Source organism: Podarcis bocagei (assembly GCF_964188305.1).
Source record: "Podarcis bocagei genome assembly, chromosome: 2".
Taxonomy (NCBI): domain Eukaryota; kingdom Metazoa; phylum Chordata; class Lepidosauria; order Squamata; family Lacertidae; genus Podarcis; species Podarcis bocagei.
The window spans coordinates 87565287-87591897 of record NC_138126.1 but is presented as its reverse complement, the minus strand read 5'-3'; the positions used below and the strand labels follow the sequence as shown (position 1 = coordinate 87591897).

Here is a 26611-nt window from a genome sequence, read left to right as displayed (position 1 = left end):
AGCTCCCCCTGCAGCTTGCAACCGGTGCCCTCAGCATCCCTGCAATCACCCGCATTCTGGGAAACAGCTAGGACCTCCGATGCAGTCAAACTCTGGGCTGGGATTTTTGGCTTGTGAGCTTTCAGCAAAGCAGTCCACATTGCACGTGCAGTGGTGTTGCCAGCCAGCGTCTTAATTTCCTCAAGAGATACAGATAGGACTATTACGTCCATCGCTCTCGAATCATGCGATTTCCATCTCTCTGTCAGAGGAACTGGGGGGGCTTCAGAAACAACATGCCACACCCCAAACTGACGCAGCAAAGTCTCACACCATTTTGCCCAGGTTTCATAATTCTGCCCATCCAACTTAGGACACTGAGCAGTTTCTGAGGTCTGTAAGAGATCCATCTCAGCTTTTTACTTGAGCCGTGAGCCCTATGCCTTCAAAGACTCCTTATCTTGGCAGCTCATTAATCACGAAGCCTTTCTGGCTCGGCTCCCAGGCCAATTAATCTGCCGGAGATCAAAGACTCCTTGCCGAGGTAGAACAGAAAAGCGTCCCTCTTTTCTTTCGCTTTCCCCCCTTCATACCTCAAACGCAGTCTGTTGCAGCTTTACTCTCCTATAGGTGCTGTTGAATCTGGGCCCCAAACCTTTGTTGTTGGGAAACTGCCAGGGAGATAACGTCCATCATGGCCCCCAAGCCGGAGTTCTGGACGACCATCGGCCTCCCGTAGTCACGCAGATCCAACAGTTAGGGGCACAAAGCCTTTAGAATTCCTAGCCACATTCCTAGGCTGGTGCACCCTCTTTCAGCAGAAAGCACAGTCAAAAGCTTGCATCACAGAAGAGCATAATTTACAGACTTTATTAGCGTTTAACAGAACAAAAGAAAACATGACCGTTCTGTGTCAGCATCTCTGTCCGACTGGCAAAAACGAAAGGAAAATCAGAAAGCATAAACATCCTGTCAACAGGACATGCGCAGACTCTGTTACTCCCCAAAGCCTGCTCCCTTTTAAGGTGGAACGGAAATATCCTAACAGAACTGTACATGCTTACATCAGTACACACTGAGAGCCAGTGTGGTGTAGTTATTAGGAGCGGTAGACTCATAATCTGGTGAAGCGGGTTTGCGTCTCCGCTCCTCCACATGCAGCTGCTGGGTGTCTTGGTTAGAGGTTAGTGAATGACCTTGGGCCAGTCACTACCTCTTAGTGTGGTATAGTGGTTTAGAATGGTAGTCTCGTAATCTGGGGAACCGGGTTCGTGTCTCCGCTCCTCCACATGCAGCTGCTGGGTGACCTTGGGCTAGTCACACTTCTCTGAAGTCTCTCAGCCTCACTCACCTCACAGGGTGTCTATTGTGGGGGAGGAAGGGAAAGGGGATTGTGAGCCGCTTTGAGACTCCTTAGGGGATAATGCGGGATATCAAATCCAAACTCTTCTTCTGACCCACTCCAAATCTCCCAATGCATGGATGCTGAGGCTGCTGGTTCTGCTTGCAGCACTGGTTGGGCTAGTCTAAGGAGCCACACATCCCCCCTCACACATTTCTTCATGGTTTCTCTAGTTGTACCCTAACAATTGCTCTTTCCTCTTAGAAGGCATATTTTTCTTTTTCCTCAGCTGGGATCGAAGGGCACATGGCTGTTGCATCCTTCTCTAGCCGTCCTGCCAGCCCTGAGCTGCTTTGCAATGTTAGGAATAGTTCCAGCCCAACAAATCCTTCAGATCAGATCCCAGCCTCACAGGGCTGGCAGGGTGGTGTGAGCAGAGCCCCCCAGAAAAAATGTGCCTGGAGCCATCACCCCGGCAGTTCCTCCACATGCTATGCCCTTGAATAAGACCAGTCCTGCCCTCGGGGTTACGAGCTAAAACACATGGCATGAAGGGAAATGAAATTGGAATGGAGGAGTTAAAACAAAAGCTCAAGCGCTGTTTCTTTGTTAAAGTGTGCTTGTAATGAGCAGCTGGAATGGAAACAATTCAAGGGGAGCAGCAGCCAAAAGTTGCTGCCCTTGATGGAGAGGACCTGGAATTCAGTTCTCTTCAGTAGGCTGATGGAATGTTTGCTGACAGATTCCAGTTGAGGGAGGAGCCAGGTGGAGCAATGAGGTCACATGAGATAAGGATTGTAAGGTACTTAGCACACTAAAAGAGCTACAGAAATGCTAGCAAATTAATCTTACACATAGAAGGATGGTTTGTGTCACAAACCAGGCCTAAACTGAAGGCCTATAATGCAAGACCTGTGCTGCTTCACCCTCCCTCCCTTATACAGTCTTACCTTGGTTCTTGAACAGAATCCGTTCTGGAAGTCCGTCCGATTTCCAAAAACCAAGGCGTGGCTTCCGGTTGGCTGCAGGAGCTTCCTGCACTCAATCAGAAGCCACATCAGAAGTTTGGCTTCCCAAAAAAAAGTTCACATACCAGAGCACTTACTTCTGGGTACGCGGCGTTCAGGAACCAAAACATTCGAGTCACAAGGCATTTGAGAACCAAGGTACGACTGCAGTCTCTTTTAACCACTTGTCCTTTGTCTCTGTCTGCATTAAGTTTATGTGAGCTATAACCACTTTTAACTATTTGCTTTTATCCTTCTCCTCTTTTATTCACATGTTTGTATCTTATGCTGGTCTGCGACCATAATAAAGTTTGTTGTTGTTGCTGTTGTTATCTTAGACTGGCTCTAAGGTCACCTTTTAGTATCCTGCATGTGATGGAGATTTATACACTGCTTTTTATTTTAAATCCAATGTTCATAGCCTGAATTTTAGATTGCATGCTACCATTGCATCTCTCTTGCCTGAATGTATGTTGCAAAAATACAGTATCTAGATTAACTAGTGTGTGGTGGTGGTTGTTTTCACTGTTGGTTCAAGCATCTTCTTGCAATTTTATTTTGCTACGTAACAAAACTCCCTCTAGCTTATACTGGAGTTTGTAAACTGAGTGTATGTTTCCCCACCATATTGTACTAAACATAAATCACAGTCTAGTACTTGCAGTATGTACCGGTATGTAATACTTACTCTCCGCTAAGTATGGCGTACAAATTTGCTCTGATAGCTTCTGTAGTTGTCCTCTAACAATCAATAGAGCAACAGATTAATTGCTGTTACCTTTCAGAATGCATACATTTTTTCCTTACTTTTTCCTCACCAGTGACTTATGCAGTGCTTTGAGGCATCAATACATTCTTCTGTAGGGTGGCTACTGATACATAACCAGAAAAGAGGTGCATCACCAAAAAATAAATGACTAATTTATATGTATAGATGCAGAATTAAGTAAAAATGCATCTCACCATAGTTACCAGGTGACCTGTGTTGGCCAAGTGCTGCAAACTGTTGTTGGGCAACTTCAAGTCTCCTCATGCTTTCTTTTCTTATGGTTCTATATCTTTAAACTGGACCTTGGACCGGACACATCCACTCCATTTTTCGGCCCAAAGTGGAACAACAAATGGTACTCCCCACTCTTAGTCAAAGCTGGCCAAGTTATTTTGGCACCTGAGGCAGAAAATCCCACAAGCACCTGTCCCTGAGAGTAAAAATATAACAATGATACATCTAACAGTTTTTTGCTCTTGGTGACACCCTAAAGTGGCTTCCTGAGCTGGGTTCCTCACTCTGCATAATGGTGGGTCCAGTCTTGTCACACCACTCAAAGCAGGATCTGCTGTGGACATGCCAAGACATTCTTGCTCCCTCCCCTGGAAGTGTTGTGGTGGAAGACACTTCATCTGCCAAGCTTCAACAGATAATTCCCTGGGTACCAGCAGAACTAAAAAGCACGTGCCCTTTCTTGACCTTGAACGAAGGTTTGCAAAGGCATCTTGCATGAGCCCTCATTTACTGATGAAAAGGAATCAGCAGCCCCTGGTTTTTCCCAACTTCCCCATGCCAGATGGTGGCTGTGGTGCAGGATCACTATTTCCTATTCTGAACACTAACCCAGACCTTCAAGACTTAAATTACAACCCCAGTAAACTTTTCACTGCTGAATTTACATAGAGGTAACATAGTCCTTCTAGGGCATTGCCACATCACCATGGTTAAAAATGCCGCCAAGTTTCAGTTACTTACAATTTACAGGTTTATTTCTGTACACAAAAACTCTAAATATGTCTCAAGAAAATCAACTGACTGTTGTACATAGCCTGTTTGCATGGTAACATGATGGGATGCATGTAGTGCCATAGGTTCAGTGCCAAGGACTGGGGCAAAAAATACACCAAGGAATCTGTAGATTTTGTTTTACCACCGGAATGTGTTGTTTGTTTTTGTCTCATGTTACTAGACTCCCCCCCCCCAAAAAAAACCTGACCCAGGGAAACAAAATTTTTTTAAAAAAAAAATGCCCTTGGGTGGCGCTGTGGGTTAAACCACAGAGCCTAGGACTTGCCGATCAGAAGGTCGGTGGTTCGAATCCCCACGACGGGGTGAGCTCCCGTTGCTTGGTCCCAGCTCCTGCCAACCTAGCAATTCAACCTAGCTCTGGCGGGAAGGTAAACGGTGTTTCCGTGCGCTGCTCTGGTTCGCCAGAAGCAGCTTAGTCATGTTGGCCACATGACCCGGAAGCTATACGCCGGCTCCCTCGGCCAATAAAGTGAGATGAGCACCGCAACCCCAGAGTTGGCCACGACTGGATCTAACGGTCAGGGGTCCCTTTACCTTTACCTTTACCCATAATAACATTTTTGAAGTTTGTAAAAGGGTTTCTCCCCCAATGAGGAATATAAAAAAATCATAGTAAAGAGAAGAGTTTTATTAACCAGACGTACTACTTTGTTGGATTGTGGCCTTGGTCTCCCAGGGCTATTGTTGATATTTCAGTAAAAAAAGGTAAAGGACCTCTGACAGTTAAGTCCAGTCATGAATGACTCTGGGGTTGCGGCGCTCATCTCACTTTACTGGCTGAGGGAGCTGACGTTTGTTTGCAGACAGTTTTTCTGGGTCATGTAGCCAGCATGACTAAGCTGCTTCTGGCAACGCCAGAGCAGCACACGGAAACGCCATTTACCTTCCCACTGGAGCGGTACCTATTTATCTACTTGCGCTTTGATGTGCTTTTGAACTGCTAGGTTGGCAGGAGCAGGGACCGAGTAACGGGAGCTCACCCCGTCGCAGGGATTCGAACTGCCGACCTTCTGATCAGCAAGCCCGGGGTTCAGTGGTTTAGACCACAGCACCACCCACGTACCTTGATGTTTCAGTAGCTTATATCAAATAATTGACATTTCTCCTGCATTTTACAATTCTGCCAACCTTTCATATCTAATGAGCTACGAGGCTGTCCTGTCCTGCATTTAGAACTGGGAAGGATTGGACTAGATTGACTATATTTTTCTAACCTTTTTCTGAGAACTAACGAAGCATGGAACTGTTATTTGCTTCAATTAAATAAATATTGTGAAGAAACAAAAAGGAAGGGAAAAATATCTGATTAAACTGTGTGACAATTCCTCCATTTGTGGAGCTAAAGTCTTATTTAATGCAGGATCAGAACTAGAAGAGGCTGGAAGTACACAAACTCTGCATAGCAAAGAAGAGGAGACACAAAATCGCACAGGCGTAGCGAAATAATATGCAGAGGCAGCAGAGGTGAAGGGAACATGTAGCTGATAGGGGCCTTTAGAGGAAAAGTTCAAATAAAAATTGGATTAGGTCTCTTGCTGTGCCTTGAGTAAACAAATTGAAATTCTGTTTGACGCAGTCCAGCAAAATAAAAGCAAGCCGATCAGTAAGCTTTATATGTGAACAGGTTCTATTTTTTTTATTTTTTAGAATTGTACCTTTCATCAAGATTTAACAAACTATTAATATAATTCTTTATCAGTCAGGATAAAGAGCATTGCAAACATTTCTGAGAACCTAAGTCTGCATCACTGCAAAGAAAATGGATGTTGACTTATCTTTCCCAAATGTCCAGACAGGATTCCACCTTAATTGGCAGTTTTCCTGGTCAGTTATATACATTGCTAATACTAGCTGAAAGTCAAGCAACTACTGCACAGTTGTACCTCTGGTTACGAACTTAATTCGTTCCGGAGATCTGTTCTTAACCTGAAACCGTTCTTAACCTGAGGTACCACTTTAGCTAATGGGGCCTCCTCCTGCTGCTGCACCACTGCCACGTGATTTCTGTTCTCATCCTGAGGTAAAGTTCTTAACCCGAGGTACTACTTCTGGGTTAGCGGAACCTTTAATCCAAAGTGTTTGTAACCCGAGGTACCACTGTATTATGTTATGGTAATGTAATAGCACCCATGTCAGCTCTTGCCTAGTAAAGCACATTTCTCACTCAGATGGCACAAAGCCACTTAACGTGCCATTCATTCCCTTTTTAGTGTCAGCTGAACCTTGCAAGTGGAGGAGGAGAAGGGCTCCACCCATGCACATTCTGTTTTCTTAAGCAAAGAGTACAAGTTGTAGCTGCAACTTTAATGGTGTCAGCTCTAGATTAAACAGATACATACAATTTACTATAAGCCATATGTTAACATTCATGTGGCGCTGCATGCCTTCTTAAAAAAGACATGCCTTCCATTGTCTCTCGAGACAGACGGATGCCAGCGTCCTTCTAAAAAAAGATTAGGCATTGTTGCATTGAGTCTTTTGCTAAAGCATGAAGCTTTAGTAAAGGAGGTGCTTATTGGACTGGTGATGTTGTTGCTTTTGATGATGATGTGGTGATGAGGATGAGGATGACTGGTGCTGATAATATTCTAAGTAGGAATTGCCTAGGGCTTTAGGTTAGAAAAGTCTCCCTTCCTTCAGGTCCAGTGAGGACAGGAAGATCAGCACACAAATCTCTGTGCTGCTAAGCAGAGAAGAATGTTAGGCTTCACTAATGCATCCAGTGTTCAATGCATAGTTTCCCTCCTTGAAATCAATGGGTTTAAACATGTATAACTGGAGGAAAAAATGTGACTATGGGCCAACTGATATAGTAATCAATGAAACAGTGGGCAATTGTGCTTGCATAGTTTAAAGCTCTTATGCTTTCCATTCCTTGTCTATCTGAGGTTGTCTGGCATTCTCATAAGATCCATAGTCTGCCCACTATAATTTTGACTGTGGGTTTCGTTAGATTTGTTTCATAACTTGGAAAAAACATTCTGAAGGCAGAACAGCCTGTTACTAATAATATGAGCTTAAAGAGTCTTAAGGATATGTGTGGGCTGTAGTCACATAACTCTTATTGGCATAAATGAGACTTTTGCCCAGATAATGCCCTGCACTTGCACATGGAAGTATAATACATTCTCTAAATACTGGACTATTGCTCATCTCTTATTTACACATCAGTTTATAAAATATAATTGCTAGCTTTTGGGTTGACATACCCAAAGGAATGCATAGCTTCTTCCTTCTGTAATTTATTGCCCTGTACATGGATGACAGTGAACTTGCTTTCTTCAATCACTCTTCCCAGGCCACCCCACACCTGGATTAGTTTATGTGTGAATTTGAGCTTCCCAGAATACCAGAAGGGAATCTCCCATTAGGAGACGGGATCTTTAAATACTTTCACCATTTGTTGAAGTGCTGTTACAATGCTTGCTTTGGATGTGAGAAGCATCTGTGCTATACCTTTGGTCAGGCATCCCCAAACTTGGCCCTCCAGATGTTTTGGGTCTACTCCCATCATCTCTGACCACTGGTCCTGTTAGCTAGGGATGATGGGAGCTGTAGTCCCAAAACACCTTGGAGGGCTGAGTTTGGGGATGCCTGCCTTTGGTGCTTGTAGGTTATACAAGCCGGAATATTCAGTTCATTTGTATGCACACAGGCTGTAGGGACAATTGACAGAGCTAGCATGACCACAGCAGAAGAGCATTCCAAGCAAGGTTTACACATTTCCAGTTACACCTTTGGCCCTTGCCAACCTGGTATCTTCCAGATGTTTTGGATGACACCTCTCACCAGCCACAGCCAGCAAAGGCAGCATTATATTGAGACATAGGCACCCTTCAAGCATTCATATTCAGTGTTAAGTAAGCCTGTGAAAGGGACAAGCTAATGCTCTCCCCTGCCACCATTCTCATCACCCTCCATGTGGATTGCAATGTGGGGAACAGGGCTGGTATGCATGGTCCCTTCTTGTGGTGCAGGTATAAAACCTAAATAGGGCTTTTAATTCATAAGCATGAGAGCAGGGTGTTATTTCCAGATTAGATTGCAAATTGCATATGGGAAAAATCCACTCCAGGGGCCGACGAGAACAAGCACTAGTGTACATTGTTGGAGACACCTGTGTATACTTTCTATTATTGTTTTATTTCTGTGGTAACCTTGGTTTGAGACCCTACATTGCCTTGGGCTGTTTTTGCAGAAAGGAGGCTAATAAATAATTTCTGGGAAAATGTAAGGAGGCTGACAAACTGAAGTGATTTCCTGTACATTTTCTCTGGAGCGCAAATATAGCATTCTGCCGAACCACGTTCAAATGATATGTGGGCTCAAGCTTCAGAGACTGTGTGAGATTTGTCTCCCTGAAATGCAATTAGTTTGTTAGAATTGCAGGCAGCTTCATAAACCTGCTTACATCACCAGTTTAATTGTCCATGCCCTGTTTTTCTGTACATAGAGGAATGCTGTGTAACACAATGGCAATTAAAAATCCTCATTTTTGAGACTCAATAAAACAAGGAGGGCTCATTACAAGCTGTGCTTTGGCTGCAAAGGGCCTAAGCAATGGTGCTGGGGAAACATGGCAGTTAATGACAAAGTGGCAACCAAGGGATATCTCAGAGACGGAGCTCAGCATACGTTGCTTGCTAACCAATTTTTAAAGATACACAGTTTTAGTGCGAGATTCTCGGGATTTGTTGTTGTGCAGAATGGAGGGTCGTACAAAGGCACTCTGGGGAATATCCAACACAATATTAGTGTGGCATTTGATTTGCAGTTTCTGAAGTGCTAGTGTACATTGAAGTACTAGAGTACTAGTGTAACTGTCACTCAGTATAGTAATAGTGGTAATGGTTGCACTAGCTGTTGTGCACTATATTCTACTGGTGCAAGTGACCCACTAGATTTAAACAGGGCACAAGATTCAACATAAGGCTTCCGTTATTGGAATGGCTTCTGCGCTAGTAATGTGACATCATTGGACATCCCCGTCTATTTATATCTCTCTGCGCAGAGATTCCTTTGGACTCCTCGTGAAAATGACTGATGGTGGCCTTGCTTTAGGCATTAACTACATGCTATTTAGAGTCCCAGTATGTTTTCCTTGCATGTTTTTCCCCCTTTCCACAAAGCAGTTTGGGACAGCCTATTTCTGAATGGAAGAAGGGAAGATGTTGCTTAAAAATGTTCCTCTCTAATATCTTATTCCAGCTCAAAATCACCCTCATCCCCAAGCTGTGTTTCCACCTGTGGGAGAAAAGATACAGGGTCACCGTATCTTTCTGCCACTTACCCACTTCTTCAGCTTAGGTTCAGTTATTTAAGTTATGTTTGCTTATTAATATTGTTTTATACAACATTGTTTCATTTCAGCTGTTAAATTAGTTTAGCTTATTTGGTATTTGTGTACAATGCTGCATAGATTGATTGTTTTGACTGTATGGTTTATACATAAATGTTTTTAATGTGTTTTGAATGGTGATGCTTCTTGTTCAGCTGATACCTTGTGAGCCACTTTGGGCATAGGCTTCTGAGGAGAAAGCAGCATACAGTGCTACCTCGGGTTAAGAACTTAATTTGTTCTGGAGGTCCGTTCTTAGCCTGAAACTGTTCTTAACCTGAGGTACCACTTTAGCTAATGTGGCCTCCTGCCACCGCCGCATGATTTCTGTTCTCATCCTGAAGCAAAGTTCTTAACCTGAGGTACTATTTCTGGGTTAGCGGAGTCTGTAACCTGAAGCGTCTGTAACCCGAGGTATAAGTAGGTGATGTTGACTCATACAACAGCTCAGTCAGTAGAGCATGAGACTCTTAATCTCAGGGTCATAGGTTTGAGCCACATGTTGGGCAAAAGATTGCAGGGGATGGAGTAGATAACCCTTGGGTTCCCTTCCATGATTCTATGATGTGAGAAAAAGCAGCAAGGGAGAGGGTGATTTTGGAAAACGACACCTGGGGAAAGAGATCAGCAGCATCTCTGCCTCTCTTCCATTCATTTGCTGACCCAGAGTGATTTGGGTTTCAACTCCACCCCACAAATAAATATGGAAGAGAGAATATTGGGAATCAACAGAAACTTCATATGTTGCTGGTTACTTTGTTCTGATCAGATTTGTCTTGTCATTCGTGTAAGTTGCTGCTTACGGACGTTATTGGAATGGCACAGACAGAGCCAAACTCCAAAGAAGCAGCTTCTACATTCTTCAATTATCTTATGAATTTGGCCTTAATTCCTTGCCCCACTTCTGGCAGGATGGCCCTCTTATCTATCACCAAAAAAGTGGAAATCCACCATCCCCAAAGAGGGACGATTTTGAAGAAAATTTGGATATGTATATAGATTCAGTTGTAGACATAACTTGTTTAATGTAAATAGAAATAAAAGCCATTTCACCATAGTACCTGAGCAGCAGGCTGCTCACCTGGACACAGTCTCCCTACTAACTGTTGATTGGCAGTTTCAAGACCTCTGCTCTGTGCTCTTCCTCCTTAGAGCTCTTTATATTCAAACCAGGCTTGGCAAGTGGGCAGCTGTTCAGTATACTTCTTCAAACAGAGGACTTCCTCTAGCTAGTAGCCAGCCTAACATCTGAAGATACCAATTTTATAGGGCTGGGAAGCAGGTTTCCAGCACTATCATCACTGGCAAACCTTCATACGGCACCCAAAGGGCTATAAGCGAAGACCCATGCATTAAAAAATAAAATAAAAAATCGTAATAACTTTATCTGAAGAGTGAGCTTCATCCGCAAATCAGGCGTAGCTTAATGGAGTTTCCCATTGCCAAGCCTATGGCGCTTCTTAAACGGTGGCTGTACAAATGCTGTTTCCGCTGCCCCAGCAAAAGCAGATTTATAGCAGCACATTGCCCTACATTCTGTACGCTTCTGGCTGCATCAATACAGAATCCTGAAAAAGAAAAGAAAAAGGACACCCTTTTTAGTTTTTCATACACCACCCAGAAATGTACATTTTGTAATGATTTAGGGTTGCGGTTTTTTTTAAAGATAGCATTACTACAGGCCAATTGCTTCCAGCTAAAGCCCATATTTGGTGACTTGCCTTCTGATTTTCAAGTGGGGATCTGCATATATTTCACACAAATGTGTCCTCTTTTTGCACTCTGTTTTTGTGATTTGGAAGTAGTAACCCTAACTGCAAGTAGAGATAGTGAGAAGTCATTGGTAAAGTAATATATTAAGAAATGTAGAGGAATTAGTCTTCCACTCACAGGCAAATCACTATATCTCTTTCGGGTCTCCATCTGTCAAATGGTAATATTATTGGCCATTGTGAAGATGAATGAGCATTATCAAGGAGGCTAGGGAAGGGGCATAGCTCAGTGGTGAAGCACACATGTTACACTTAAAAGGTTTCAGGTTCAATCCCTAGTAGGGCTGGAAAAGACTCGTGATCAAGCCCCAGAGAGTTGCCACAAGTGAAGGAATAGCTGGACCATGGATAGGCATACTAAGGCCTGGGGGTCGGATCTGGCCCAATCACCTTCTAAATCAGGCCCGCGGATGGTTCAGGAATCAGTGTGTTTTTACATAAGTAGAATGTGTCCTTTTATTTAACATCCATCTCTAGGTTATTTGTAGGGCCTGCCTGATGTATTTACATGAGTAGAATGTGTGCTTTTATTTAAAATGCATCTCTGGGTTATTTGTGGGCCATAGGAATTCATTCATTATTATTTTTTCAAAATATAGTCTGGCCCCCCACGAGGTCTGAGGGACAGTGGACTGGCGCCCTGCTGAAAAAGTTTGCTGTCCCCTGAGCTGGACCAATGTGGCGCACGGCTGCTTCCTATGTTCTTCTTTGGGCAAATAATCATATTTAATACTGAATAGTACAACAAGCTAATGTTAACATGATTTGGGTGTAAATATAACTTATAGTAAGATAATCCTAAGACAAAGGCTGTGCCATACATCTTTCTGTTCATGCACACTAATGTTTAGGTGATACGCTGCCTTTAAAAACTTTTTTTTTCTTTAAATCTGAACCAATAGAAGTAATGGATACCTTTGAAAGATGCATTAAGTTAGAAGAGAGAAAATGTCTACTCAGCTATCTTGGCATTCTCAGTAAATTGAGCTGTAAACATCAGTCTGTAAATGGTGTTCCCTCTTTCATTTCTTTCTGTAAAGCCATTTCAGTGTTTTGTGCAGAACTGTCATTATTTAAAAGGGGCCTAAATCTAGTCTTGATGGTTTCTAATGGAGCTGTCTATGAATGTAATTGCTGTGTTCAGCTGTTATATGACTTCAGTGCTTTCTTCCCTTTCTTTTTCAAACAGTTCTAGCCAAAAGAGTGATGACGATTATGAAGATTATACAACCAACAAAACCTGGGTTTTGACTCCCAAAGTTCATGAAAGTGATGTTACCCTTATTTTAAATGGCCTGCTGGAGGGATATGATAACAAACTAAGGCCAGATATAGGAGGTGAGGGTATTTTCCTTCATTTGTTACTAGCAGTGAGTTGGAAGGGGAAGTGATGGTGATCACTTAACAAAGTGGAAATGACAATAAAGAAAATATAATATACTTAGCTGCTGACAATTAGTGTTTCCATTAAAGAATCTGTAACCAAAGCTTTCTGAAACAAGTGTTTAGACCTCTAACTGGTATTACACACACACACACACACACACACACACACACACACACACACACACACACGTCAAAGCTCGTAGTTATTTAAAGAATAGTAATGGCATCTCATGATAAACATATTGCTGTTCAAATTAATTTGATGAAATGTTCAGGAATCTATGAGCCTGAAGTCAATGGCAAAGACTGTTTCAGAATTTGTATTGCACCACTCTACTATAACATTCATTGAACAATTTCAATTAAGATTAATTAAGCGGTTCAAGGCATAGGGTCATGCTGTCGTGGTGTGTGAAAGATTAACATGGTCAGTAAATATTTTAAGTCATTTAACAGCATGATCACAAAGATATTAAGCTACAATAATATATAGTGGCATGGATAGAAGAGAATATGGCGAAGGTAATTTTTTGATCCTTAATCAATGTGCATTAATGAAATTCTTTGTACTTTAGTAGACAAGCTTTCAGGTATTGTCAGTAAACTAATACAATCATGTCAGATACAAGTCCTGGAGAGCTAGTGTGGTCATAACAAGTCATGTTGTTCCAAAGAAATCATCAGTGGAAATGCCAGCAGGAGCATGATAACGGATAACTAGGTACTATTTTAATCCAGTCCAAATAACAGGCATCAAAAGAAGTTAGAAAGTGGTCAATGAGTGGCCTGGGGTTTCAACCACCAACCAATCAAATGATATTCAGATTTGGAGGAACTGGGAAACTCAGAGTGGGGCTGGGCCAGGATGGACAAGGGCTGAGGCAGCAAAATTCATACGCATAGAAATGAAAGATAATGAGTACTTCTTCCATGGGGTTTTTTTTATCTATGACTGCATTATGATGGCTCATAAGGAGGAGAGAAAATATAATTCGAAAGCAGTTATGCTGATCACGGTTTGATTTATGCATTACAATCCTCCAAGCATTATTATTGTTATAGTTGATGATGATTTCTTTTTCATGATGTTGGTGGTTACTGTTGTTGTTGCTGCTGTTTTGTTTCTTGGACTTTTTCTATATCTGCAGAACCCTCTTCTGGCTAAATTAGTCATTTTGTGTTCATTCGTACAATGTGAAATGTCTGATGTGATGTCTCATTAAGAGGCTTCAGAAATACAATACAGTTTCCTATTAAAAAAGGAAATAAGTGTTATAACTATCCCCACCCCTTGCAAAAATACTGATTTGATTACAATCACATTAATAACACAATAGTATAAATGGGGCCAAAATCCACCCCCTTTTTCACTACGGTCATCAAGCAAGAATGCAGTTTTTTTCATCCTGCATTTATTGATATGGAAAATCTCACATACCCAAGTCCTTTTATGTTCTTTCTTTCTAGAACACAATCAGATTCTTTCTTCAAATACTATATTTTGTATCTAAGATTTTCCTTTATGTTCTAGATGTTTTACCTGATGTGATATTAACAGTTGTTACTGTTTTTGTTACAGTGCAGCCAACGGTAATTCATACTGATATGTATATCAATAGCATTGGCCCAGTGAATGCCATCAATATGGTAAGTAGCATATATTAATACATTTTGCCAGTGTTATTTTTCTAGAACAAGAGGTCTTGGAACTCACCATGAATGCCACCCTTGTTCTCTTATAATGGCAATGGCACCCACATCAGAGGTGCCGGAACTCACATGAGTTCCGGTGAGTTCCAGCTTAAAAAATGCCCTGCATTTTGCCATGTTTGTATTGTAAATTACGGTATGTTATTCCTGAATGCCAATACACATTGCTGTACACACCAGTCAACACCCCTGTATTCTACCCCATGTATCAGACAGAGCAAGGGCACAATACTCGGATGATGAAGACTATACACATGTATCTAGAACTGGGTCACATGATTCAATCGGACTTCTGATTGCACATAGGTTTGCCATAAGGCTGCAATCCTATGCACATTTACATGGGAATAAACCCTTTCGGAGTCAGGGGATTAGTAGAGCCGTGGTTCTTAAATTCCATCCAAGATCAATTAATTTCTGTAGCTAACATGAATATTTGTGTCCAAAGAATTATGGTTGCTAAATAAATACCTAAGAGCTGTTCATACCAAATTCTTAATTCTGCATTTCATACTGAAATCTTCCTTCAGTAATATTCTTTTTAGTAGATATTATACACAATATCTCTCTCTATTTAAGTTTGAGTGGGCCAAATAAGAATTATGGAAACACCACACCAGCAACTTACCTAAATTTTTATATTGTAATTTGATGCTGTGAACAACTCTGAGATATATGGATAAAGAATGGTGTACAAATTTAATTAATCAATAATAAATAATTTTCATTTACAACAACCCAAAATTTAGATTTATGTTTTACTGTATGAAAACATAGATTTGGGGAAATGGTGGGGAAATAGCTAAAGCAACAGTTCATTAGGATTGCAGTTTTAATGAACACTTACCTGGGAGTCATAATGAGCTCAGTGGGTTTTACATCTGAGTGGGCATAAATCGGAATTGTGTCAATGGGGCAATAGCATCCGATGCAGAAACATCACATTAAAACCAGGAGCTCTGTTCTATTGTGGGTCAGGCTACTGATGTGATGTGTGTGTTCTCTGTGAACTGGCCATGAAAGCTTTGAATAGCAGGACTGAATGGACGTGAAACTTATTTTGTTTCATGTGTTTCAACATTGCAGGAATATACAATAGACATTTTTTTTGCTCAAACCTGGTACGACAGACGGCTAAGATTTAATAGCACTATTAAAGTGCTGAGGTTGAACAGCAACATGGTGGGGAAGATCTGGATCCCTGACACATTCTTCCGAAACTCAAAAAAGGCTGATGCTCATTGGATAACAACTCCCAATAGGATGCTCCGGATCTGGAATGATGGCAGAGTACTATATACACTGAGGTAATCTTACCGCTTTTTAAATTTTATCCAATATACCTGTTACATGTTTCCAATATGAGTGAAAATGGTATCTCCACTTAATGAAAAGAAGTACGATGCCTTGAATATTTTAGACAAGATGAAACAATAATAAAGCTAAATGCCCCATAGAGCTCATGTGGTGTCTTGGTTAGAGGTTAGTGAATGACCTTGGGCCAGTCACTACCTCTTAGTGTGGTATAGTCGTTAAGAGTGGTAGTCTCGTAATCTGGGGAACCGGGTTCGTGTCTCCGCTCCTCCACATGCAGCTGCTGGGTGACCTTGGGCCAGTCACACTTCTCTGAAGTCTCTCAGCCCCACTCACCTCACAGAGTGTTTGTTGTAGGGGAGGAAGGGAAAGGAGAATGTTAGCCGCTTTGAGACTCCTTAAAGGGAGTGAAAGGCGGGATATCAAATCCAAACTCTTCTTCTTCTTCTTAAGTCTAAGCATAGGAGTGGGACCCAAATTAAGACACCCACCAGCCTGTAAATGGGCTGGGTTAGGATCCAGCAAATCCTTGCCCAGATATGCTACACCTCTGCCCCCAAAATGCCCCATTGAAGGATTTTGCACCTGTTATCACAAGTCGTTCTCAAACAGGCTGTACCTTCAGTGTGTATAATGTATATTTGTGGGTTGGTGGGGGCTTCAACAGCAGCTAAACTTCTATTATAGAGCATGGAAGAACCAAGTGAACAGCTCTGCCCCTTTCCCCCCACATGTGCAGTTTGGGGTTTAGGATTGAGACCATAATCTCTCAATCCCAGAATGTGCTTGCAGTGGCTGTGGAAGTGCCTACACATAACTCCCTGCACAGCACAGTTTTGAACTGGGGCCTTGCACCCCAAATGAGAATAGTTTTGAACCAGTTTAACTATAATGGCTTCCACTGAGAGAGTTAACAGTTCTGTTGAAGCCTTCTCTCAGAACTACATTTCCCAAGATGGCTCCAGGAGATAATCAAGTCAGTTTAGCTGGTATGACCACTCTTGAAGGCTTTTTGAAAGGGGGCAAGATCATTCAAAACACAGCCTGCTTTAGAAACCTCCCTCCATTGGGAAGACCTCAGAAATGGGCAGGAAAAGTTATTGTTGATCCTTAAAGTCGATTCCCCTCACAGGAAGTCAATGTTGCGGGCTGGTCATGAGCCCGACCCGTGCACACGGGGCTTAGGTAGCTCTGCGTCGCAGGGCGTTCATCACCTACCCCTCCTATTTCAAGGGTATTCTGTTAAAGGAATCCGTGTGTGTGTGTGTCCTCTGTCTGAAGCCCAGACAGGGGCCAGGGCCATAGCACGACCCCTATCGGTGACCCTGGGGAAATTCCTAGTTGATGTGCATCAATAGGTCTCCCCCTTTTGGTGGTTAACCCTTACTAGACTCCTGGCAGGGGGGCAGGAGTCAGATATAGTCATTGGATCCAATGCCCAAGCCAATACCACTCACATTCTGTAATCGATAACATTGTTGCCTTTTTCAGCCCATTAACCTAAATTCTGGTGTCAAGTGTCTTTATTCTACAATGGGCGAGGGTTCAGGACCTTGCCACGCAACACTGCGACATAAGAAAGCATTTTACTTTACATCCTAATCAATAATACATTAAAAGAAAGAGTGGATTGTGTCTTCTCTCAACCTGTTCACTGCTGTAGACCTTGAACTTCTAGAGCTATGAACAATTGATTACTATTAATATATGCTTCTTCTTAGATTGACGATAGATGCTGAGTGTCAGTTACAGCTGCACAACTTTCCAATGGATGAACATTCTTGTCCACTGGCATTTTCAAGCTGTAAGTAGTAATCTAAAAAATAATATTTTTTAAAAAAATTGATTCATTTGGAAAGTAAAGAGGAATCTAAATTTTTAAAAATGCATTGCTCAGTAAATGTACTGTACTTAGTCCAAAGAAGGCTGCAGTCTAAAACATATTTACCTGGGAGGAAGTCTCATGGAACTCAATAGGCTTGCTGCTGAATCAATGTGTACAGAATTGCATGATAAGTGTGTTGGTGCTGGAGACAACACATTTATGGACAGATGCTTAACATGGATCACTTGTAACTATTTACAGTAGCTGATGAACTAGCCCAGAGTTGCCATCTTACATATTTTGAGAGGGTGGTTGTAAATAATCTTTATGTTACGTGGGCATTTTTAGCATACAGGTCAGACAAGACTTCTGTTGTCCTGTGTTTCATGCCTGCTCCTTAAACACGAGAAGGTCCAAGAGTCAATATTACATCCACTACACCACATTAGCTCCCCCCCCCCCCCGCCCAAAGTAATACAGACATAAGCTTCCAGGCAACCATTATTTTCAGGTGGGATTAAATCACATGTTGGCTTATTCAGGTTGCAAAACTAAGATTGATTTGGAACTCTTGCACAAAGAGGCAAGAAAAGAGACTGCAAAATGCACCGGAAAATGTAGGATAACATTTGCTTGATGTAATGTTGTTTTAACATCCCCACAAACAAATCAGGATGAATATTCAAGAAACAGATTGCCTGAAAGCAACCTATGTGTTTTCCTATGTAAAGGATATACTGGATACAACAGTGGGGAATTTAATGCTGGTAGGTGGAGAAATGGGGCGTCATTAAAGACCTTACCGTTTTAAGTGATCTACATACAACCCATCACATTTAAGTCATTATAAGTGCAGAGAAGCATTACAGAATTTATTCATGGCAGTTTAGAGGCTGTCAGAAACAAAATAACTGTGACAATTCATTATTTGGGGGAGCAAAAGGAGACATAACGTAAGCATACCTTTCTGTATTTGTTTGGAACTGCAAGGTCCCTTTCTGAATATAAGCATCATGAACACTTTGTTGTGTGTGTGTGTGTGTGTGTGTGTGTGTGTGTGTGTGGCAGTGAGAGGGAAAATGATGTGAATGCCTTTGTGGCAAGTGCCATTCATGGTCATGTGACTAAAGGAAAGCAACACATAAATGAAAATTGTGATGGAATGATGATCTTCATTGTTTTGAAGATGGCTACCCAAAGGAAGAGATTATCTACATGTGGAAGCGCAGCTCAGTAGAAGTAGGAGACACTAGATCCTGGAGGCTGTATCAGTTTTCATTTATTGGGCTCAGAAATACAACTGAAGTCGTGCCGACAACTTCAGGTAGGCGAAGCTGCTCTACTTTAATTGATCATTTGCTCCTACTTGACGCTGAAGTGGGGAAAGGGCAATACTATGCTTACTGTGTAGCTGAAATTATCAGTTTCATGGGATATTTCTGTTGACAAGCTGTGCCATTTTAGACTACCAGTGTGGGATCAAAACATGAAATCAGGCGTGGGAAAGTGGTGGCCCTCTAGATGTTGGACTCCAGTCCCCATTAGCCCTGGCCAGGAAAGTCAGTGGTCAGTGATGATGGGAGGTGTTGTCCCACAACATCTGGAAGGTTACCCTTCTGTGGCTTAGATGCTGCCATATATATAATCAACGAAAAAAGCATGTTAGGTGGAAGGCTCTGCCTTAGCTCTGCAGGGCCAGTCCTGCCATTAGGCAAGGTGGCCAACGTGGGTGGCAGATGTGAGGGGACATGAAAGGGCATTAAATAGGGAGCAAACATTTCTACTTGCTAGGTGGAACTATTGCCCCCCTGACCCTTTGACATTGTAATTTTGTATAAATGGAGAATGTTTTATATTAGAGAACATTTAAACATTTATTATTCCACCTTCATTTTGGAAGGAAACCATCTGGCAAGAGAGAACTCTTTATAATTGCTTACAGCAGAATCCTATGCACGTCTACTCAGAAGCAAGTCTTGGTGAATTCTATGGGGCTTACTCCCCAAGTAAGCATGTGTGGAATTATAGCTTTAGATTCTCACTGCAAAACACCAAAATCAAACCAAATATAACCTGTGTAACTCTTCTAGTCTCTTGAATACAGCTAGCTGGAGGATGGATGAGCAGGATTAATGTGAGGTAAATTCTTGGCTATGCCTGCTCTGTCATCAGAACTGCAATATAAAAGGGGTTTCACAGAGAAATTTTGGTAACTCAGTATCACAACTTTTCTAATAGGCTTCTGGAGATGCAGTGCTTCATTTTGCCTTTGCCTCAGGGTCAGCAGTAAATGGAACAATCTAGTCCTAAATTGGGGTTGCTTCTTTGTGCTGGACGGACTGCATGTCAGGGAGCTAAATCTCTTTCCTTTTGCCTGTTTGTGTCACCCTCAGAGCACACATGTAACAGGATCTGTAATAACGACAAAAGATTAGTGACTCAGAGCAATGAGCGTTACCTCATTACTGAGCTTGGGATGAAGCACACAATTGTGGGTCACACAGATGGATTGGATCCTGAGTGGAGCTTAGTGTAGATAAATACATTGCATAATTAATTTGATTTGAATTTTGTAGATTAATTGTCTTGAAATAGATTCACACTTCTGATGTTGTAGTGTCTTACTGTATAAAAAAGGCCATTGTTGACAAAAACCTTCCTTTAAATTCTGCTGTCTTTATCTGAAGCACATGTAGGGATAGGGCAGTGACTAGGAAAATGGGCCAATGCAGCAAAAAGCCATTTTTTTTTGCTCACACTACCAGTTTGCTACTGGTTTAGCTTCAAGGTCCTTTTGCTAATTCAGAAAGCCCTAAACAACCTGAGTTCAAAGCACATTAAGGACCTTTTGATCCCTTATGCTCTACCTCAGATCCTCTTCTTGTGGTTCCCCACATCCCTGTAAAATGGTAAAAGGTAAAGGTAAAGGACCCCTGGACGGTTAAGTCCAGTCAAAGGCGACTATGGGGTTGCAGCACTCACCTCACTTTCAGGCTGAGAGAGCTGGCGTTGTCCACAGACAGCTTTCTGGGTCATGTGGCCAACATGACTAAACTACTTCTGGTGAAATGGAACACCATGACGGAAACCAGAGTGCACAGAAACGCTGTTTACCTTCCCACTGCAGATGTACCTATTTATCTACTTGTTCTGGTGTGCTTTCAAACTGCTAGGTTGGCAGAAACTGGGACAGAGCAATGGGAGCTCGCCCTGTGGCACAGATTTAAACTGCTGACCTTCCGATCAGCAAGCCCAAGAGGCTCAGTGGTTTAGACCAGTGTTTCCCAACCTTTTTTGGGCAAAGGCACACTTGTTTGATGAAAAAAATCTCGAGGCACACCACCATTACAGCCCCGTGACGTCAGCGCGCAGCGTCACGCCGGGAGGGACGCATGAAAGTGTAAGTTTCAATTTTTCCCCCTCCCCCTTGCCGGGGAACCTCCAAGCTTTGGGGGTGGGGGGGGGGAGGAGGCAGCAAAGCGAGGCAGGAAGGAGAGCGCGGCTTGGCTGGGTGAGCTTTGGCAGGGGCAGGGAATGAGAGCCGCGAGGCGGGCGCTGCGGACGGAGGCGCTGCCCGCCGAGCTCGCAGGCAGCCAGGCAGGCAGACGGCGAGAGCCCCGCGCTGGGCGGCCTCTCCTCGCCGCCGCCGCCCCGCCTCTCGTCGCCCGCCTCCCTCCAGGCAACATCTCGCGGCACACCAGGCAACAGTGGTTGGGAAACACTGGTTTAGACCACAGTGCCACCAGCATCACATAATATAATAATCTCAATAAATAACAAGATGAAAGATGAAAAAATGTATCTGATGAAGTGTGTATTACACACGAAAGCTCATACCTTGAAAGCTTATATTTAGTTGATGTTAAAGGTGCCACTGGAATTATTTTAAAAGATTTTTTCATCTTTCCTCTTGTTATTGATTATGACTATGACAGATCAACACGGCTATCCACCTGAATCTATAATATATATATGCATTGCCAGCACACAATATTGGAGCAAAAAGTTTTATTTATTTAAATATAGTATACTCCCTCCATACTAAGTGAGCCTTAGTAATGCGCAGACACCAGGCTCTACAGATATTCACAAATACCTCAAAGCCTCAGACTGCAGGTGATGACTCAAGAGTGCCCCTTAACCCAGTAATGCATCAGGGTGCCAGTGACTCCTCAACAAAAGAAACAAATTCAAGCTTTCAACCTAGTTTCTAACGTGGACAAATATACATCTGTGCATGAAAAGGCCTTCTTGGTTTTGCTTCCATTCCAGGAAGGTTAATGGAAAATCTCACATCAGTAAGAGCTGTATTCCACCTGGAACACAATTTGTATTTCTTGCAGTTATTGGCTTCCTTTCTCTCTCTTTGCTAGCTAACAGTTTTTTTTTTTGTTTTTAAGTCAGATAGGAACAAAATCAGTGCTATGAGCTTCAGTTCTACTGTTATATTTAGTGAATCAATTTTATGAAGTTCTGTGCAATATTAAAAGAGAGTGTTCCTTGAAGGAAACAATCCATTCACATTAAGCTAACACCATCCTCCTAAGGGACCATTAATCTCATTTCAGAACCCTCAGTAGTGGTCTAAGCAGTGCCATCTAATTGAAAGATCATATTTGCTATTAATGCACTCATGCACACTGTCCCTGTCCATTACTTAAACAAATAAATTGATCAATATTAATTGTGCCTTCGTACACAGTAAAAGCTCGCTTTAGCCTAGAATATATATTTATATATATAATATGCTTTCCAGAAACAATTTAGTCCTGACGAATTTAGCCTGCTAGGGATGTACTTGAAGCCTCAGAAGAACTGTGCAGAGTGCACATCTTTCCTCTCTCTCTCTCTCTCTCTCTCTCTCTCTCTCTCTCTCTGTGTGTGTGTGTGTGTGTGTGTGAAAATGGACACTTCAGCTTTGCACAGGCTCAAAGGACCCTGCATATAAACTTGAAATGGATATCACCAAGTGCAAAGGGTAGTCACTTCTTAACTCTCTGTGCAACTCAAGTGCTCTCTGTGGTCAAAAGAGAACACAGAGGGAACAAGTGTTCTGTTGTCATAATTTGGAACTGTTTCAGGTGGCACTTTACAAATCTGAGGAGCCAGAGGATCTGGAATTGGCTCAGTTTGGTGCTGCAACTGTGCCCTGAAATGAGTAGCTCTGCAGACTGCCGTATGAGCACTGAACTGACTTAAAAACAAGCACTCCGACTGCATTGCTTTATGGACTAAACTGGTCTGTGTCACTCCCTAATACTGCAACTTTTATAAAATAGCTAACGGGGGATATTTCATCCCACATTCAATTTTCCTAGGGATCTGCACAAACTGGTCTGTTTCTGGTCCATATAGCATTTGTATGTTTTCATCCGTAAGTCCAGCCAATCCTGTTTCCATATTTATTCCATAGCTTAAACTGAATATCCATTTTCAATGTATTTGAATGTGTTTGGTTGTTGTTTTTAAGCAGAGAACTTATCAGAATATTTGGTATGTGTGAAATATAGCTATATGCTTGAAAGACATTAATTATATACATTTTTATCCTGCCCAAAAATGTTCCCTGAGTGGCTCACAAATGGCAATAACATTACCTTCAGGCTTACAATGGGAAGACGTGAAATAAAACAGGCATAGGCAAACTCTGCCCTCCAGATGTTTTGGAACTACAACTCCCATCATCCCTGACCACTGGTCCTGTTAGCTATGGGTGATGGGAGTTGTAGTCCCAAAACATCTGGAGGGCAGAGTTTGCCTATGCCTGGAATAAAAGGGAAAAGTCTTTGGAGGGAGGAGGGGAGAAAAAAGCAAACTCAGGTGAGGCAACTGCCTCAAGTGGCAAGAGCCACAGGGTCAGGAGGATTGTGGGTTTGAGCCCCATGTTGGGCAAAATATTCCTGCATTGCAGGGGGTTGGACTAGATAACCCTCCTGGTCCCTTCCAACTCTACAGTTCTATGATTGCTTTCATTCTGCCTCATCTTCTGTTTTCATGTATGTAGAGTGTATCAAATCTGCACATGGTTCTCCTTTGAATGTATATTTAGCTTCCATTTTGTGGCCAAGCTCCTACTGCTGAGATCCTCAAGATGTTTGTGTGATAGTACACATTATTTTCCTAATTCGTAGAGCCCAACAATCAACTAGAGTTTCACCTGATCGTTTCAGTAGTTAATGAGTCTGCAATGATGGGTTATTTGACCCAACTTTGTGTCCTCCCTCCAGTTAGCTGAATTGATAAATGACTGCACTGACCAGGGAGAGCATTATAGCTGAAAAGGTAAACAGGCTGCAGTTAAAAACAACAACCAAAAAACCCCCGAAACACAAGGCTGCAATCCTATGCATACTTGACCTGGAGGTAAACTCCACTGAACATAATGAGACTGAACTTCTGACTAAATATGCAGAGGATTGCCACGTGAGTTTGTGGGTCACTTCTCTAGAAAATTGTAAAGATATTTATAGCGCATGCTGAAAAAAGCATGACCATGTCCTCATTTTGGATGCTCCTGACATACTTAGAGGGTCCAGGCATTCAATCCCGTATTTAAAGCTGCATGCAAATATAGTGTGGTAAGAAGGTTAATGTATTAGAGTAGGAAACCTTTGACAGGAGAAAAAACATCATTTGAAGCTTTCTGTCACAAATGTTGCTTTAGTTTGGTCATTTTCATTTCTTGCAATAAAATGTTCACCAATGTCGTATTATGAACAGTAAGATATATTTATTTCCCGGAGAGTATGTGGATTCTTTGCATCTTGTGGTCTTTTGTCGGGAGTATTCTCATAATTGATCACATACCAGTATGTGTATCCATGTAGTCAAAATATAGGGTGTTAGTCAACTAAGTTTTAACCTTGAAATGAATGACCCTAACTTAGTCATGTTCATTAATTTCAGTGGATCTGCTCTGAGTGAAACTTTGTTGAATTCCACACATAATATTGAAATAGAATAATGGAATAAAATCCAGTAAATCCTGGGTAGGACCCAATAGGTATTCTTCCACCGAGAGAAAGCATTTATTAGTGGAATGAGAGTCTTTCTCATGAAATGGCTGCTATATGGGCATAATGCAAAATGGCTGACACAATTGAAAGAGCAGAAGAGAGATAGGACCACAAAATGGTGTAGGCATGCCTCCCTGTATCAGTCACTCCCACCAATGAAGAAAAAAGGATCTACGTCAGCCACCACTAAGCCAACTCACAGAAATAAGCTCTTTGTACCTCTCCTCCACTTAGAACAGAAGGGAGGATGGGTGCCGAATCATGACATCCAAAGAAATATGACATATTGCATTTTAATACTACTGAGTGATAGCAATAGACTGAATTGTTTGATACTATTGCTTTTGTGAATTTGCATTTTGAATTTGGTTTAACGTGATTCTTACTCTGTGAGCCATCATGAGAGAAATAAATCGGAAGAACCATCTCCCTTGAATTATGGGAATAGTTATATCTAGAGGAGCAGTTAATTTTACCTATCCACTGCAGTCCACTGCACGTATTCTACCAAATGAGTCAACATCTTTCTATATTTTGCTGACAAAATAGAGAAGGTGACTCTACAAATGTTCTTAATGAAGTTAATGTCACAGGGACAGAAACGTGTCTGGGTAACTATTATTATGTGCATTTGTCATATAGGAAGGTGAGGCATGAAGGAATGCATTATTGAAAGTAATATAGGTAGCTATAAGTGGAACAGACATCAAACCAGGTATCGGCAAATCAGCGGGCTGTGCTTCCAGTCATAAAATAAGAATTAATTCCCCTTTGTTGAGCTAACTGTTCTGAATGGGTTCTACTTCCACTTCTTGCTCTTATTTCTCTTTTAGTTCTTTTCAGGGAATGAACAGGGTAGAGTGACTGAGTGGAAGGGAGAAGTTTGTGGTGACAAATCCCCATCCTGCTGACCTCCATGTTCTTGGTGGAAGGTCAAAAGAAAGTCTTCACATTAACAACTTGAATGTGCACAGCCTTCTTTTCTTTTCACATGATCGGGGACTCTGATCTGTTCTGACTTTCTGCAGAAGACACCAAGGTCAGGGATGGGTCCTGCCATTGCAAGTTCTCTTCCTACAGTCCCTATTTTAAATCCAAACACTATTAAATATATCTTATTCGCATATATCCCAAAGATAAATTGAAAGTGCAAACTAATGCACAGCAGGTCTTGCTGTGTTTGGGGGGGATTACTCCTCAGTAACTTCTTTCTTTCTTTCTTTCTTTCTTTCTTTCTTTCTTTCTTTCTTTCTTTCTTTCTTTCTTCCCTCTGCATAACTATAAATCCCCTCCTAATCAACCAGCAACTTGAGTAGATTAAAGATAAATGTGGGGTAGGGGTGGAGAGGGGATCCAATATCTCTAGTATATAATAACAGTCCCCAAATCCATGAAAATAAAGTATCCTGTAGCTGGATTATTTACGGTACGTGCTAAGACTCCATGGCCAAGCTATATTCATGCTAGCTACCTTGACAATTAAATTACAAGATTAGTAGTTCAATTACCAGATTGTAATAATGCCTAATACCTGCCTCCAAATGAAGTGAGGGCTTCTCCTAAGGCTGAAACACCCTCACATAGTACCATTTCTCTGGTAGGCTGGTACAGACAGTGGTAAAATTCACTCAGTAGGGATAAGGGAGAAATTTCGTTTGGCAACTGAACTTCCTGCAAAATATGTATGCAAATTGAAACCCAACTTCTCTTAATTTTGTGTTGTCGATTTTCCATGGAAAAACTGTACAAAATGCACATATTAGGCATAGTGTTCATGAAAATATTAATAAAAATAACATACAAAGCTGCATTATATTATGCAATTATGTAAATTTGCCTGCAAATATGTGCATATTGGGAGAAATGTTCACTAAAATACTGATGGATTTTTTAGGGAAGTATTAAAATGTATTAATTTTATTTAAAATGAATGCTGAAATATAGCCAACTGTACTTAGGACAGGGAGAATGAGAAGCTGAAATTGACATATTTGTCCATCTCTATTACTTGGGTAATTACTCAGAAAGCTTTGGTGGCCATAGTTTAACATGGGCTCTACTAAGGTCAAGTGAGAATATAACAGATCAGCATTATGACTATGTATCTGATAAAGCTGTCAGATT

General features: G+C 41.8%; 1 protein-coding gene across 2 annotated transcripts in view; it reads left to right on the top strand.

The window, feature by feature from the left end:
- The window catches only part of GABRG2 (gamma-aminobutyric acid type A receptor subunit gamma2), a 65041-nt gene that overhangs the window by 16831 nt on the left and 21599 nt on the right, over positions 1-26611 (top strand). For both annotated transcript variants that reach the window (XM_081183811.1, XM_081183810.1), the window contains exons 2-6: positions 12426-12574; positions 14202-14269; positions 15419-15639; positions 17368-17450; positions 18658-18795. In XM_081183811.1, the coding sequence (XP_081039937.1) occupies positions 12426-12574; positions 14202-14269; positions 15419-15639; positions 17368-17450; positions 18658-18795 (659 nt within the window). The remainder of the gene's footprint in view (positions 1-12425; positions 12575-14201; positions 14270-15418; positions 15640-17367; positions 17451-18657; positions 18796-26611) is intronic.